This window comes from Oncorhynchus keta, chromosome 27 (genome assembly GCF_023373465.1).
Source record: "Oncorhynchus keta strain PuntledgeMale-10-30-2019 chromosome 27, Oket_V2, whole genome shotgun sequence".
Taxonomy (NCBI): Eukaryota; Metazoa; Chordata; class Actinopteri; order Salmoniformes; family Salmonidae; genus Oncorhynchus; species Oncorhynchus keta.
This window is the reverse complement of record NC_068447.1, coordinates 30,466,687-30,482,382: the sequence shown is the minus strand read 5'-3', so window position 1 is coordinate 30,482,382 and position 15,696 is coordinate 30,466,687. Positions and strand designations below refer to the sequence as shown.

General features: G+C 44.3%; 1 protein-coding gene across 4 annotated transcripts in view; it reads right to left on the bottom strand.

The window, feature by feature from the left end:
* Window positions 1-15,696, bottom strand: part of spen (spen family transcriptional repressor) — a 49,783-nt gene that overhangs the window by 3,358 nt on the left and 30,729 nt on the right. For all 4 annotated transcript variants that reach the window (XM_035738499.2, XM_035738498.2, XM_035738500.2 and 1 more), the window contains 3 exons: window positions 8,157-8,270; window positions 7,927-8,027; window positions 7-7,819 (listed from right to left, as the gene is read on the bottom strand). In XM_035738499.2, coding sequence (XP_035594392.1) covers window positions 7-7,819; window positions 7,927-8,027; window positions 8,157-8,270 — 8,028 coding nt within the window. The remainder of the gene's footprint in view (window positions 1-6; window positions 7,820-7,926; window positions 8,028-8,156; window positions 8,271-15,696) is intronic.

The window sequence follows — 15,696 nt, the reverse complement described above, 5'->3', positions numbered from 1 at the left end:
TCTGACCTGGGAAGGTGTGATGCCGCGGGGAGCCAAGTTCAATCCCATCGAAGAATGACTGGAAAACTGGGAGTGGAAGCCCTGCATATCCCGGTACACTGGGAAGGAGCCAGTGCCACCTGGATGAATCATCTGAACACCTTGAGGATGATGAGGAGACACCATAACAGGGATAGATGGATGGACCCCCATGATCCTGCTGCTTTCAGTATGAGGTGGGTTAGACGTCTTTGCCTCCAATGTTTTAGGAATCTCCTTCCGCATCTGTGTCATTCCTTTTGGACTCTTGGAGGCAGCAGAGAGGTTGGTGATTGAGGTTGCTCCTGCCTCAGGAGTTTGTGACCGACGTCCCTCTGCAATGGTGTGCTCTCCTAGCTGATGGTGCATCAGGATGCGCATGTCCCGTATGTCCCGCATGTCTCGGGAGGCCATGCTGTACTGGTCCAGACGTAGGCCTGCATGATGCAGCCCTCTGTGCTGCTCTGCCTGCATCATCATCACATCTGACTGGAGCTGGGGTGCAGAGGGTCTGCACAGCCCCTGGTGGTAGTGCTTCATGTTCTCTTGGGCACAGCTGTCTGAGGCTCCCCGAGTAGGGCCTGCATGTGACTGCAGCATCATTTCTCTGATGGTGTTGGCGTGCTGAGGAGGTCCAGTGCGGGGAGATGGCAGGGAATTCTCCCGTCTTCCATGACTCATTCCAGAGAGCTGTGGGGTATTCATCCTGACATTGCTGTGCGAGAGGTGACATATAGACACTGACTGGGTGACGCTGTGTGACACCGGGGTCATTATAACAGACTGCTCTGGGTGGGGATGGTGCATACTGGCAACATATGGAGACATCTCAGGCATGCCAGGATGCAAAACCATAGAGCTGGAATGGGGGGACATTGAGTTTCTGGGAGAGCAAACTTTCGCAAAGGGTAAAGGTGAGTGGCCCGTTGCTCGAGGGGAATGAGGCTCCTGCTTGAGGTGTGGGACTGACCGATCAGAAGGGGTACTGGGATTAGGACTCATGCGGTTTCCAGTCAAAGATGGGTAATGTGGATTCATGATTGGGCTGAGGTTGGATGTCTGGTGTGCCTTTGCCATATCCACCATCATTGGTTTGGATTCTGCTTCAGGCTCTTTCTTTACATGCTGCTGCATCACAGCCCGATTGTACATCAATATTTGAGGACTAGTGACTGGTTGTTGAAACATCTTTACTGCGCTACCCTGGGGTCCAGTGTGATATGACAACTCTGACTTTTCAGAACCAGGACTCTCCTGCTTAATGGTGGAGATGACAGGCTGAGAATTGTATGTATGGCCAGTTAAGAGTACCCCCGGGTGTCCGTACCCTGTGGGTGTCAGGGGTCCCTTGGGGTTGCAAAGCTGGGATGGGGCAAATGGTTCTTGCTTAATCTGAGATTTAGACACAGACTGCTGAAACTCTATGTCGACTGCACTGGCCGGTGGGATCTGGCTAATTTTGGCGCTGATCCGTTGAGGTCCCTCTGTTTTTTGCCCTGAGTAACTTAGTACTACCACACCCTCTGATGTATTTACCCTGAGGCCACGACTGGAGCCTGTGTTGTAGGGTGTGCTCTCAACTACAGACCGTCCTCTGCAGTTTACATCCTCTGCCACATCCACTCCATGGTAACAGTTGTTCTCGTTCATACTTGATCTGGATTTCTGTTTGGTTAGAGATAGGCCAGCATTACGGTTACTTAGGGAGATTCGAGGTGCTTCCTCAGTGTCAAAGGGCATTGGAATCCGGCTGATGACAGAGGTAGTAGGGGAAGAAATGACTGAATGCACCATCTTCTCTCCAAAGTTCTGTTGGGTCTCGGTGAGCGGGGATGGTTTTTGAAGAGTGAAAGGCAAGGGTCTGTCTTCAGGATGTGTGTGCCGAGCAGCCATCGTGTCAGATGAGTTTTCATTCTCTGACATGCGAGGATCTGCCAGCGTTGTGGTTAGCACTGTAGTAGGAATGGCATTGCTGTTTGATGCCGACACATATTTGGGATCCATGAGGATCTTTCTGAGAGTGCTGGAACTAGGGTCAATATCCGATGCCTTAGTATCAGGAGGCATAAGTGGATTTGCCGACTGGCTTCCAAGCGCTGTTACTGCTGGTGCAGAGGGAGTCAATACAGAAACTAGAGTTGCAGGAGTAGCATGTATTATACTTTCTTCAGATCTGTGAAGCCAGTCTGGTGAAACAGGCATCTTGCCTTGGCAGGGTGGAGGGAGATTCAATTGGGTTGGAGAAGGTGTGAGAGCAGGGGATGGAGAGAGAGCAGGGGCTACTGCGGATATTTGAAACTTTTTGAAATGAGGAAGTCTCTTGGTGCCAGAGTGAAAGGCTGATTCTTCAGGTACAGGTTGTTCCACAGCAGGTTGTTCTGCCTCCTTGGGAGTGTTCACAGTCATGGTGCATGTGATATCACATTTGCAGGTAGCAGCTGAGGCGACAACAGTGGCTGTTGCAGTAGCTGCCTTAGAGTTGATGACTTCAATTTCTTCAGGAATGGACTCTGGTAGCTTGAAGGGGGAGGTCTCAGCTTCTGATACCTCTTCAGCAGTCTCTCCCTTCCGGTTGACAGCCTTTCGTCCTCTGGACCTCTTTGGAGTCTTAGGTCTGACAGCTTTCCCTTTTTTTGTGTGTGTTTCTGATGGAAGAGACTCATCTTCGGCAGAGGCCCCAGAGACTGTTGATTCAGAGGCTTTAGCATCTGTCATCAGGGGTTTGGCACTGGGAATCAAAACTCCCATCTCTGGGTCTGGGTCAATAATGTTGCTGATAGCCATGTGTGTTTCTGGTTCCAAGACATCATTGGCAGAGGGTAAGACCAGAGGCTCTGGGGTAGGAACAATTGCAGTATAAGTGGAAGGAGCTGTGAAACCATCTGTATCAGTAGATATGTCTTCCGCAGTAATGGAATCAATAGCAGCAGCTAGTTCGGTTTCACTGGCAGGAATAGCTGACTTCTCCCCCTCCATTTCATTCTCTGGTTCTATAGTGACAGGGGGCAGCAGGGTAGGTGGCTCTGCAGGTGGTTCCTTATAGGGTTGAAGAGGTTGCACAACTGTAAGTTTGGCAATATTCTCCACTGCCCGTTCCAGTTCCATCTGACGTGCCAAAATAGCGGCTGCTGGGTCTACCGTTTGTTCAGGGTCTAACAGAGCATCTTCCCTTTCCTCTGGGCTGAACTCTGCAGCATCTTTCAGATAACACTGAGTCCTTGCTTCTTCTTTATCTGGTACTGCTGGTTTGGAATTTTTAGCAGTGGTCTCAAAAGATACAGCCTCATCCTCCTCAGAGCAAAGCAACCCTTTCACATCATCTAAGCTTACACGAATCTCAAGGTTTCTCAAGCCAAGCGATTTATCCTCTGTCACCAATTTGGCATTTTGTGTAAACCTTGGTGCTTTTACTTTCCCACTCTTTTCAGATTGTTGTCTTTTCTCCACATGGGTAGATTCTATCCTCTCAATGTCCCCTTCAGAATACTTTTTCTCAATTTGATCAGTTAGCACTTTGTCTCCTTCGTCTTTCTGTGTTGGCAAGCATTGCATTGCTTCCTCTAATAATTTCCCTGCTTCTTCGGACTCATCTTTTATTTTGGGCTCAGGCTCTTTAGTAGTTGTACTATCAACTGACTTCTTTCCTGATGATGTTTCACTCTTGGATTGTTTGTCTACTCTACTTGCTTTCCTGCCAATTGAAGCCCCAGTAAGTGAAGACACTTGAGCTGTCTGCACTTTCTGCATACGGGGTGAACACCACCCCTCAGACATTCTAGAACCCTGTCCAGTGTTCGCAGGCTCTTTCATGTCACTGTCTTCCTCTGATGATTTTTGTGAGTCCCCTTTCACTGGTGACACATCTTCCCCTCGCCTGCGTGACTTGGGTGGGCGACCTCGCCTTGTGTAGGTAGATGTGTTCAATGCATCCTGCTGCAGCACTAGATCCTTGTCGACACCACACTTACGGGTGGAGCAGGAGGACTCCACCACCTCTTTACATGGTGGCTGGGCATCCCCTTCAGACTGTGTGGCATAAACTGACCGAACATTTCGTCGTCTGCTCCTTCCGTGGATTAGGATTGCTTCATTCTCGGAGTCAGGGACATTAACTGGTGACTTGGCTGTGGTTTTAGGTTCTGATGATGCCTTTAATACTTCTCCTCGTGGAGATGAAGACCTTTTCAGCTTCTCTCTGTCAATTCGCTCACTCTTTCGAGTTACTGGTTTCTCAGAGACAGCGGTTTTGGGGGGCTCCAGGATTTGTGTTACTGACACATTTGGCTTAGCTCTTTTACTCTTGGGTTGTTTGCGAATTGGCTTTGCTGGTTTGATTCCAGCCTCTGAGACTGGTATGTGAACCTCTTGGGAATCGTCAGATTTCTGAGGTTTGTCAAAGTCCTTAGAATATGGTTTCTCTGGTTGGGTCTCTATCTTTACCATTTCGATATTCTCATCAACCTTGGGGGAAGCAGAACAGGTGAATTCAGCAGCATTTGCCTCAAAACTACTTAATGAGGCACCAGGAGTGGGAGGCTTATTATCAAGGAAAGATGTATGATCCACTGTAAGATTGTCTTCAGTTGTAACTCTGGGTTCACATAATACCTCTTTAGGTTCAACTTTAACCTCAGCATCTGAAAGGAAAGGTGATAAGGGTGTGATTAAAATTGAGGCAAGGGGTTCGATCTCTACTAGAGGAGATTGGGGTGGGAACACTTCAAGATTATGTTCTAGTTTTTCCTCTTCAATCAGTGAAAGAGTCTGTTCAGAGGATGAAGTAGTTAAAACAACTTCTTTCTCCTGCTGTGGAGAAATCTCTCTGGGTGAAGAAAAAAACTGTGAAATTGGCAAGATGAGCGCAGGGCTGACTGATTTAATATCGGCCTTCTGCATGAACTCTAAAACCTTGGGAGACGCTTCTTGTTCACTCTCATCAACACTTTGAATTTCTTGTGGAAAGTGGCCCCATGAGGTCTCCTTCTGTTGTTGAAGCTCCAGAAAGCGGCTATGAAAAAGAACTATGGGCTCTTGAAGGTCCCCTCCCCATGGCCCAGGTTGTCCTTTGACAGCATCCTGTTTGACAGGATATCTGCCAACTCCCAACTCAGGATCTTTGCGCTCAAGATGTTGTAGACGCCGTGAATCTTGCTCAAAGATTGAACTATGAAGAAAACGAGATGCAAACAGCTCCTGCCGTTCCAGATCCTCTGCTTTGGGGTCTTTCTTATTGTCATCCAGTTTACCTTCAGAGTCAGTACGAATCTTCTTCTTTTTCATGTACCAAGATGGGATAGGTCGTGGTACAGACTCTACCTTTTCTTTGTCTGAGCCACCACGAAGACTGGCAAAGCGAGAGTCTCTGTCAAGAAAAGACCAATTATCCTCCCTTGCGGAGGACAATGACTTGGCTCGCTCAAGAAGTGCTTGTGTGTCTGGAGTGATAGTCTTGTCTAATGCAAAAGAATAGAACTTGTTCTTCTCCAGGGAGCATGAGAGCTTGAGGCCTGTCAACCTTTCTTCACGTTCCCCGAGGATAGAGGACAGTGAGGTGTTGGGCTTAGGGGAGTGGTTTTTGTTAACACCATCATCATCTGAATCTGACGATACTTCTCCAGGTTCTAGTTCACACACAAGACGTTTGCAAATGCTTTCTTGTTTCACAATGCTACTGGGGAAGGTCATGTCCATTCTGAGGCAGTCAGATTTGATTCTACTCTCCCATCGTTGAAGTAACTGCTCGTTACACCCAAGCAATGCTGTTTTAAGCTTAGGAAATTCTGTGATAGGGGAACGGAAACAATTAGGTGTCATGTCCAAGCTGTATTTCAATGAATCTACATGCGAGTAGACTTTGTCCATTTCTTTTGGAGAGTCTTTAGTCTTTTTATTGGTAACTGATTGTGCTAACCGGGAAAAACACTCTTCTTCATTTGAAGGAAAGGGACCAGAGCCAGAAAAAGATATGACACTCAGGTCAAGGTCTTCATTTAATTCACAGGAAGACCTGTAGTTGCAGTCTCTCTTACCACTTAGCAAGTCAAATTCAAAACTCTCGGATTTCTTACGTTTGCTAGATGGATAATCGTCTGTAACATCTTGAGGTGTTTTTCCTACCTCATGCACCAGACTGCACCGTTCAAAGTCCTCTGTGTCGCCGTCTTGTGGGCTTTCTGATTTATATGATTTGTCAGGCTCTTGTCGGCTCTGTTCCATTTGTTTTCTGCAGGTCTGAGAGTGGTCAAGGTCAGACTCAAGTCGTTCCTCAGTCTCCCCTCTACTTTTGTATAGTCCTACACCCTGCTCGCCATTGTCTTGCTGCGGCAGTTCCGTGAATGCGTCCTGGTCAAGACTCCCATCAGAGATTTTCGTGAGACTTGATCCCCAAAACTGAATTTTCAGACAGGTTGGGTCTAATGGATCTGTTGCCTCTTCTGTTGGTTCTCCAAGTCGTGACTGAAGTTCCAAACTGAGTCCAAGCCCCATTCCCATGGAGACTATTTCAGACTCTTTTTCATCTTTAGGACTGCAAACAGTAACAAGTCTCTCAGATTTAGCCTTGCAATGCTCCATCTTATGCACCACTTTGCGCAATAGGCTCTTTTCATCCTCATTCTCCTTTGCCATAGCACTGTCAGGTGTCTTCCTAAGTCCCAGTCTACTGCCCTCTTCCGGACTATCCCTCTTCAGTTGATTGGTCTTCCCCATGGAGTCTTCAAAACGCCTCTTTCGTGCAGCTAGACGGTCAACATCCACACAGTTAGAACCATCATACCTAGGGTCAGCTTTCATATGTTTTTTGGCTTTCATTTTACCATCCTTGTCAACAACTTCAAGGTGGTTGTCTTTTGGCACCTTCCCATGCTTGACTATGTCTCCTTTTTGGTGATCTATGTGGAAGGGAGGACTTTTCTGATCCCTTGAAGGTGATGCAAGCCGGATACTGTCATTCCCACCTCTAACTCTTTGTTTTTCTAGGACAGCATGACCAAGCAAGTTCACTTCCTTCTCCTTCACACGTGTTAGCTGCACCACACAAGGTGGTAGGTCTAGCCGTCCTTTGCCTGAGCCTTCTTTTTCCTTAAGGGGAAACTTGCTGACTTTGCTTCGAAGGACTGCATCTGGACTAACTTCTCTTTCCAGTTTAGGCACTGTCTCAGGCGATGGAACGCTGGGAGATTGCAATTTAAGCTTTCTCAGCCTCTGTTTTTCACCCTTCTCCTTGCGCCCAGACCACTTTTCCTTATCACCCCCAGTACCATGTTCAGTTTCAAATGGTCCATCCTTCTCTGGCTTATCACTCTTATTATACCGATCGGTTCGTGCCTTGTCAAATCTTGGAGGTGAGAGTGAACTGCAGCTGGCACTTCGCTCTGAGGATCTACAGCAAATGCGGCGATCAGAGTCATTTGGTAGACGCTCAGAGAGGGAGTGGGACGCTGTAGGACTGGCAGGGCGATGAGGGTGAGAAGGGCTCTGGCTGTGTTCCATTGTTCTACGCCCATGGTCACGTTCACGGTCTGTTTCAAAGCGCTCACGCTCACGTTCCCTCTGCAAGTAACTGTATTTGCGGATGTCCTGCTCATAGGGGTCTCTGTAATCTCTGTACTCACGCGGATCATCAAAGTAACGCGGGTCATAGAAATCCCCCTGGTATGAGTCCCATTCTGTGTAGAACTCGCGGCCTCTGTCAGGTAACTTGCGACGGGGATCTTCTGTGAAGGTTCCTCCAGGTGTTCGTACACTATTGTCAAAGAATGGCCGTTCAGCTGTAAACTCATATTGCGGCCTGCGCTCATCCCTGATAAACACAAAAAAAAGAGGAACCAAATTCATATTATTCAATGTCATTGGAATTTTTCAAATGGGGATATGTGACAAAATTAATCTAGTAAAAATGATACAAACCTTCGCTCAGATAGGATTTCATAGAAGTCGCGAATGTCCTGCCCAGATGCCTGCATTGAGTGATAGAAAGCCATCTGACTTTCCTGATTGGCAAAGTCCACCTGCAAGCAAAAACACATGGAAGTTGATAAATCAGAGACAAATATCATTGTTTGGACTATGGTCTTCAATCACCCGGCCTATTTCCCCAACCAACAGGGATTCTAATTCATAAGACATTTTTTTGCTACCTTAATTTTGTTGCCACCAATCTTCCACCCCTTGGTCTCCTTAACAGCTGCCTGTGCATATTCTATGTTATTATACAGTATAAGGGCCATTCCTTTGGGTCTGTCAAATACAACCTGTGGCGGGAGAGGAGAGAAGAAAGAAACATATTTAGTAAAAACCAAAATTATCTTTCTTATATACAGTGCATTCGGAAAGTATTTGACCCCTTGAATTATTCCACATTTGGTTAAATTACAGCCTTATTCTAAAATGGATTAAATAGTCCCCCCCCACCCAAGCACTCCACACACAATACCACATAACTACTAAGGGAAAAAATAATTTGTTTGCAAATATATATATATATATAAAAAAAAAACACAAAAAAAACACATTTACTGTAAGTATTCAGACCCTTTTCTCAGTACTTTTGAAGCACATTTGGCAGCGATTACAGCCTAGAGTCTTCTTGGGTATGACACTACAAGCGTAGCACACCTGTATTTGGAGAGTTTCTCACATTCTTCTCTGCAGATCCTCTCAAGCTCTGTTAGGTTGGATGGGGAGTGTCACAACACAGCTATTTTCCAGTCAGGTTCAAGTCCAGGCTCTGGCTAGGCCACTCAAGGACATTCGTAGACTTGTCCCGAAGCCATTCCTGTGTTGTCTTGGCTCTGTGCTTAGGGTCATTGTCCTGTTGGAAGGTGGACCTTTGCCTCAGTCTGAGCAGGTTTTCATCAAGGATCTCTGTACTTCGCTCCGTTAATCTTTCCCTTCATCTTGACTAGTCTCCCAGTCCCTGCTGCTGAAAACCATCACCGCAGCATGATGCTGCCACCACGCTTCACCATAGGGATTGTGCCAGGTTTCTTTCAGACGTGATGCTTGGCATGCAGGCCAAAGAGTTCAATCTTGGTTTCATCAGGCCAGAGAATCGTGATTCTCATGGGCTGACAGTGCTTCAGGTTCCTTTTGGCTAACTCCAATGTGCCTTTTATCATTCTCCCCCGATTGCTGAGCATGGCTGAGCAGCCAGCTCTAGGAACAGGATTGGTAGTGCCAAACTTTTTCCATTTAAGAATGATGGAGGCCACTGTGTTCTTGGAGACCTTCATTACTACAGAAATGTTTTGGTACCCTTATCCATATATGTGCCTCGATACAATCCTGTCTAGGAGCTCTACGGACAATTCCTTCAACCTCTTGGCTTGGTTTTTGCTCTGACATGCACGGTCAACTGTGGGACCTTCTTGTAGACAGGCGTTTGCCGTTGCAAATCATGTCCAATCAATTGAATTTACCACAGGTGGACTCCAATCAAGTTGTAGATACATCTCAAGGATGATCAAAGGAAACCGGATGAACCGGAGCTCAATTTTGAGTCTAATAGCAAAGGGAGATAACTAGTCAGTATTACAACTGAATGCAATAAATTGAAATGTGTCTTCTGCATTTAACTCAACCCCTCTGAATACGAGATGTGCGGGGAGCTGCCCTAAATCAACATCTGTCATCGGTGCACGGGGAACAGTGGGCTGACTGCCTTGCTCATGGGCAGAACGGGGCATTCAGTTGTAACCTTGTCCGCTTGGGGATTTGATTCAGCAACCTTTCGGTTACTGGCCCAGGGTCTGAATACTTATGTAAATAAAATTTGTAGTAAATGTACAAAAATGTCTAAAAACCTTTTTCTGCTTTGTCATTATAGGGTAAAAAAAAGTGTCATCCATTTTACAATAAGGCTGTAAATGTAACAAAAAAATGAAAGAGGAATGGGTCTGACAACATTCTGAAGCCACTGTACGAATACACACACAGTACCAGTGAAAAGTTAGGACACCAACTCATGCAAGGGTTTTAATTTATTTAAATTTTTTACATTTTAGAATAGTGAAGACATCAAAACTATGAAATAACACTTATGGAATCATCTAGTAACCGAAAAAGTGTTAAAGAAATCAAAATGTATTTTATATTTGAGATTCCTCAAAGTAGCCACCCTTTGCCTTGACAGCTTTGCACATGCTTGGCATTTTCTCAACCAGCTTCATGAGGTAATCACCTGGAATGCATTTCAATTAAGAGGTGTGTCTTGTTAAAAGTTAATTTGTGGAATTTATTTCATTTGATCCAATCATTTGTGCTGTGAAAAGTTAGGGGTGGTATACAGAAAATTGTCTTTTTCCAAACAGTCCATCATTACTTTAAGACTTGAAGGTCAGTCAATGCGGAAAATTAAAATAACTTTTTTTGAAAGTTTCCTCATGTGCAGTCGGAAAAACCATCAACCGCTATGATGAAACTGGCACTCATGAGGAGCGCCACAAGAAAGGAAGACCCAGAGTTACCTCTGCTGCAGAGGATAAGTTCATTAGATTTAACAGCTTCAGAAATTGCAGCCCAAATAAATGCTTCACAGTTCAAATAACAGACACATCTCAACATCAACTGTTCAGAGGAGACTGCATAAATTAGGCCTTCATGGTCGAATTGCTACAAAGAAACCACTACTAAAGGACACCAATAAGAAGAGATCTGCTTGGGCCAAGAAACACAAGCAATTAACATTAGACCGGTGGAAATCGGTCCTCTGGTCTGAGGAGTCCAAATATGAGATTTTTGGTAACAACGGATGATCTCCGCATCGGTGGTTCCCATCGTGAAGCATGGAGGAGGTGTGGGGTTGTTTTGCTGGTGACAGTCTGATTTATTTAAAATTCAAGGCACACTTAACCAGCATGGCTACCATCTTTCGTCAGACAATAATTTGTTTTCAACAGGACAATAAATCAACACACCTCCAGGCTGTGTAAGGGTTATGGAATGCTGCATCAGATGACCACAATCACCCGACCTCAACCCAATTGAGATGTTTTGGTATGAGTTGGACTGCAGAGTGAAGGAAAAGCAGCCAACAAGTGCTCAGCATATGTGGGAACTAGACTGTTGGAAAAGCATTCCAGGTGAAGCTGGTTGACAGAATGCCAAGAGTGTGCAAAGCTGACAGCAAGGCCGAGGGGCTACTTTGAAGTATCTAAAATATATTTTGATTTGTTTAACACTTTTTTGGTTACAACATGATTCCATACGTGTTTTTTCATAGTTTTGATGTCTTCACTATTATTCTACAATGTAGAAAATTGTAAATATAAAGAAAAACCCTTGAATGAGTAGGTGTGTCCAAACCTGACTGGTACTGTGTGTGTGTGTGTGTCACAAGTCCTCAACTGGCAGCTTAATTAAATAGTACCCACAAAACACCAGTCTCAAAGTAAACAGTGAAGAGGCGACTACGGGATGCTGGCCTCCTAGGCAGAGTTGCAAAGAAAAAGCCATTTCTCAGACTGGCCAATAAAAATAAAATATTAAGATGGGAAAAAGAACACAGACACTGGACAGAGGAACTCTGCCTAAATGGCCAGCATCCCAGACTCTTCATTGTTGACATTGAGACTGGTGTTCTGCGGGTACGTTCTTCAAAGCCATGCAACACTCTTTCCGTGGCCTCCAACTGCTCTTAAATGCTAGTAAAACCAAATGAATGCTTTTCAACCGTTCGCTACCTGCACCCGCACGCCCGACTAGCTTCACCACCCTGGATGGTTCCGACCAAGAATATGTGGACATCTAAGTACCTAGGTGTCTGGCTAGACTGTAAACTCTCCTTCCAGACTCATATCAAACATCTCCAATCTAAAATCAAATCTAGAATCGGCTGTCAATTTCGCAACAAAGCCTCCTTCACTCACGCTGCCAAACTTACCCTAGTAAAACTGACTATCCTACCGATCCTCGACTTCGATGTCATCTACAAAATGGCTTCCGATACTCTACTCAGCAAACTGGATGCAGTTTATCACAGTGCCATCCGCTTTGTTACTAAAGCACTTTATACCACCCACCACTGCGACCTGTATGCTCTAGTCGACTGGCCCTCGCTACATATTCTTCGCCAGACCCACTGGCTCCAGGTCATCTACAAGTCCATGCTAGGTAAAGCTCTGCCTTATCTCAGTTCACTGGTCACGATGGCAACACCCACCCGTAGCACGCGCTCCAGCAGGTGTATCTCACTGATCATCCCTAAAGCCAACACCTCAGTTGGCCACCTTTCCTTCCAGTTCTCCGCTGCCTATGACTGGAACGAATTGCAAAAATCGTTGAAGTTGGAGACTTTTATCTCCCTCACCGACTTTAAACATCTGCTATCTGAGCAGCTAACCGATCGCTGCAGCTTTACATAGTCCATCGGTAAATAGCCCAACCAATTTACCTACCTCATCCCTGTACTGTTTTTATTTATTTACTTTTCTGCTCTTTTGAACATCAGTATCTCTACCTGCACATGACCATCTAATCATTTATCACTCCAGTGTTAATCTGCAAAATTGTAATTATTTGCCTACCTCATCATGCCTTTTGCACACAATGTATATAGACTCTTTTTTTCTACTGTGTTATTGACTTGTTTATTGTTTTCTCCATGTGTAACTCTGTGTTGCTGTCTGTTCACACTGCTATGCTTTATCTTGACCAGGTCGCAGTTGTAAATGAGAACTTGTTCTCAACTAGCCTACCTGGTTAAATAAAGGTGAAATAAAATGTAAAAAAATAAAAGCTGCTATTTGAGTTGTGAGGCATCTGTTTCTCAAACTAGACACTAATGTACTTGTCCTCTTGCTCAGTTGTGCACCGGGGCTTCCCACTCCTCTTTCTATTCTGGTTAGAGCCAGTTTGCGCTGTTCTGTCAAGGGAGTAGTACACAGCGTTGTACGAGATCTTCAGTTTATTGCCAATTTCTCACATGGTATAGCCTTCATTTCTCAGAACAAGAATAGGCTGATGAGTTTCAGAAGAAAGTTCTTTGTTTCTGACCATTTTGAGCCTGTAATTGAACCGACAAATGCTGATGCTCCAGACACTCAACTAGTCTAAAGAAGGCCAGTTTTAGTGCTTCTTTTCAGCTGTGCTAACAATTGCAAAATGGTTTTCTAATGATCAATTGGCCTTTTAAAATGATAAACTTGGATTAGCTAACACAACGTGCCACTGGAACACAGGAGTGATGGTCACTGATAATGGGCCTCTGTACACCTTTATAGATATTTCATGGTTTAAAAAAAATAAAATAAAAAAAGCCATTTCCAACATGAACAATGTCTACACTGTCTTTTTGATGTTATTTAAAAAATGGACCAAAAAAGTGTGTTTCTTTCAAAAACAAGGACATTTCTAAGTGACCCCAAACGTTTGAACGGTACTGTATGCATGTATGTATGTGGCAAGAAAAAGTATGTGAACCCTTTGGAAATACCTGGACTTCTGCATAAATTGGTCATCAAATTTTATCTGATCTTCATCTAAGTCACAACAATAAACTGTCTGCTTAAACTAATAACAAACAAACAATTATAAGTTTTCATGTCTTTATTGAACACACCGTGTAAACATTCACAGTGCAGGGTGGAAAAAGTATGTGAACCCTTGGATTGAATAACTGGTTGACCCTCCTTTGGCAGAAATAACCTCAACCCCAAACATTTTCTGTAGTTGCGGATCAAACCTGCACAACGGTCAGGAGGAATTTTGGACCATTCCTCTTTACAAAACTGTTTCAGTTCAGCAATATTCTTGGGATGTCTGGTGTGAACTGCTCGAGGTCATGCCACAGCATCTCAAATCGGGTTGAGGTCAGGACTCTGACTGGGCCACTCCAGAAGGCGTATCTTCATCTGTTGAAGCTATTCTGTTGTTGATTTACTTCTGTTTTGAGTTGTTGTCCGGTTGCATTACCCAACTTCTGTTGAGCTTCAAATTGGCAGACAGGTAGTCCTACATTCTCCAGCAAAATGTCTAGATAAACTTGGGAATACATTTTTTTGGGCGATGATAGCAAGCTGTCCAGGCACTGAGGCAGTAAAGCAGCTCCAAACCATGGTGCTCCCTCCACCATACTTTACAGTTGAGATGAAGTTGGTGTGTTGTGCCTTTTTTTCTCCACAGTGTTGTTTTTTCCTTCCAAACAACTGAACTGTAGTTTCATCTGTACACAGAATATTTTGCCAGTAGCGCTGTGGAATATCTAGATGCTCTTTTGTGAACTTCAGATGTAGAGCAATGTTTTTTTTGGACAGCAGTGGCTTCTTCCGTGATGTCCTCCCATGAACACCATTCTTGTTTAGTGTTTTACATATCATAGACTTGTCAACAGAGATGTTAACATGTTCCAGAAATGTCTGTAAGTCTATGGCTGACACTCTAGGATTCTTCTTAACTTAATTGAGCATTCCGCTCTGTGCTCTTGCAGTCATCTTTGCAGGACGGACACTCCTAGGGAGAGTAGCAACAGTGCTGAACTTTCTCTAATTATAGACAATTTGTCTTATCGTGGACTGATGAACACCAAGGCTTTTAGATATACTTTTGAAACCCTTTCCAGCTTTATGCAAGTCAACCATTCCTAATCTTGGGTCTTCTGAGATCTCTTTTGCAAGAGGCATGGTTCACATTAGGCAATGCTTCTTGTAAATAGCAAACTCAAATGTTGTGAGTGTTTTTTAAAAGAGCAGGGCAGCTCTAACCAACATATCCACTCTCATCTCAATGATTGTACTCCAGGTTAGCTGACTCCAATTAGCTTTTGGATAAGTCATAAGCCTAGGGGTTAACATACCTTTCCCAACCTACACTGTGAATGTGTTCAATAAAGAAAAGAAAAATACAATAATTTGTGTTTTATTAGTTTAAGCAGTCTGTTGTTGTGACTTAGATGAAGATCAGATCAATTTATGACCAATTTATGTAGAAATCCAGATTATTCCAAATGGTTCACATACTTTTTCTTGCCACTGTATGTATGTACATAGAGTTGAATTTGGAAGTTTACATACACCGTAGCCAAATACATTTAATCAGTTTTTCACAATTCCTGACATTCAATCCTAGTAAAAATTCCCTGTCTTAGGTGAGTTAGTATCACCATTTATTGTCAGAATAACAGTAGAGAATTATTTATTTCAGCTTTTATTTCTTTCATCACATTCTCAGTGCGTCAGAAGTTTACATACACTCAAAAAGTAATTGGTAGCATTGCCTTCAAATTGTGTAACTTGGGTCAAACGTTTTGGGTAGCCTTCCACAACCTTCCCACAATAAGTTGGGTGAAATTTGGCCCATTCCTCCTGACAGAGCTGGTGTAACTGAGTCAGGTTTGTAGGCCTCCTTGCTTGCACACGCTTTTTCAGTTCTGACCACACATTTTCTACAGGATTGAGGTCAGGGCTTTGTGATGGCCACTCCAATACCTTGACTTTGTTGTCCTTAAAGCCATTTTGCCACAACTTTGGAAGTGTGCTTGTGGTCATTGTCCATTTGGAAGACCCATTTGCAACCAAGCTTTAACTTCCTGACTGATGTCTTGAGATGTTACTTAAATATGTCCACATAATTTTCACTTCTCATGATGCCATCTATTTTGTGAAGTGCACCAGTCCCTTCTGCAGCAAAACACCCCCACAACATGATGCTGCCACCCCCGTGCTTCATGGTTGAGATGGTGTT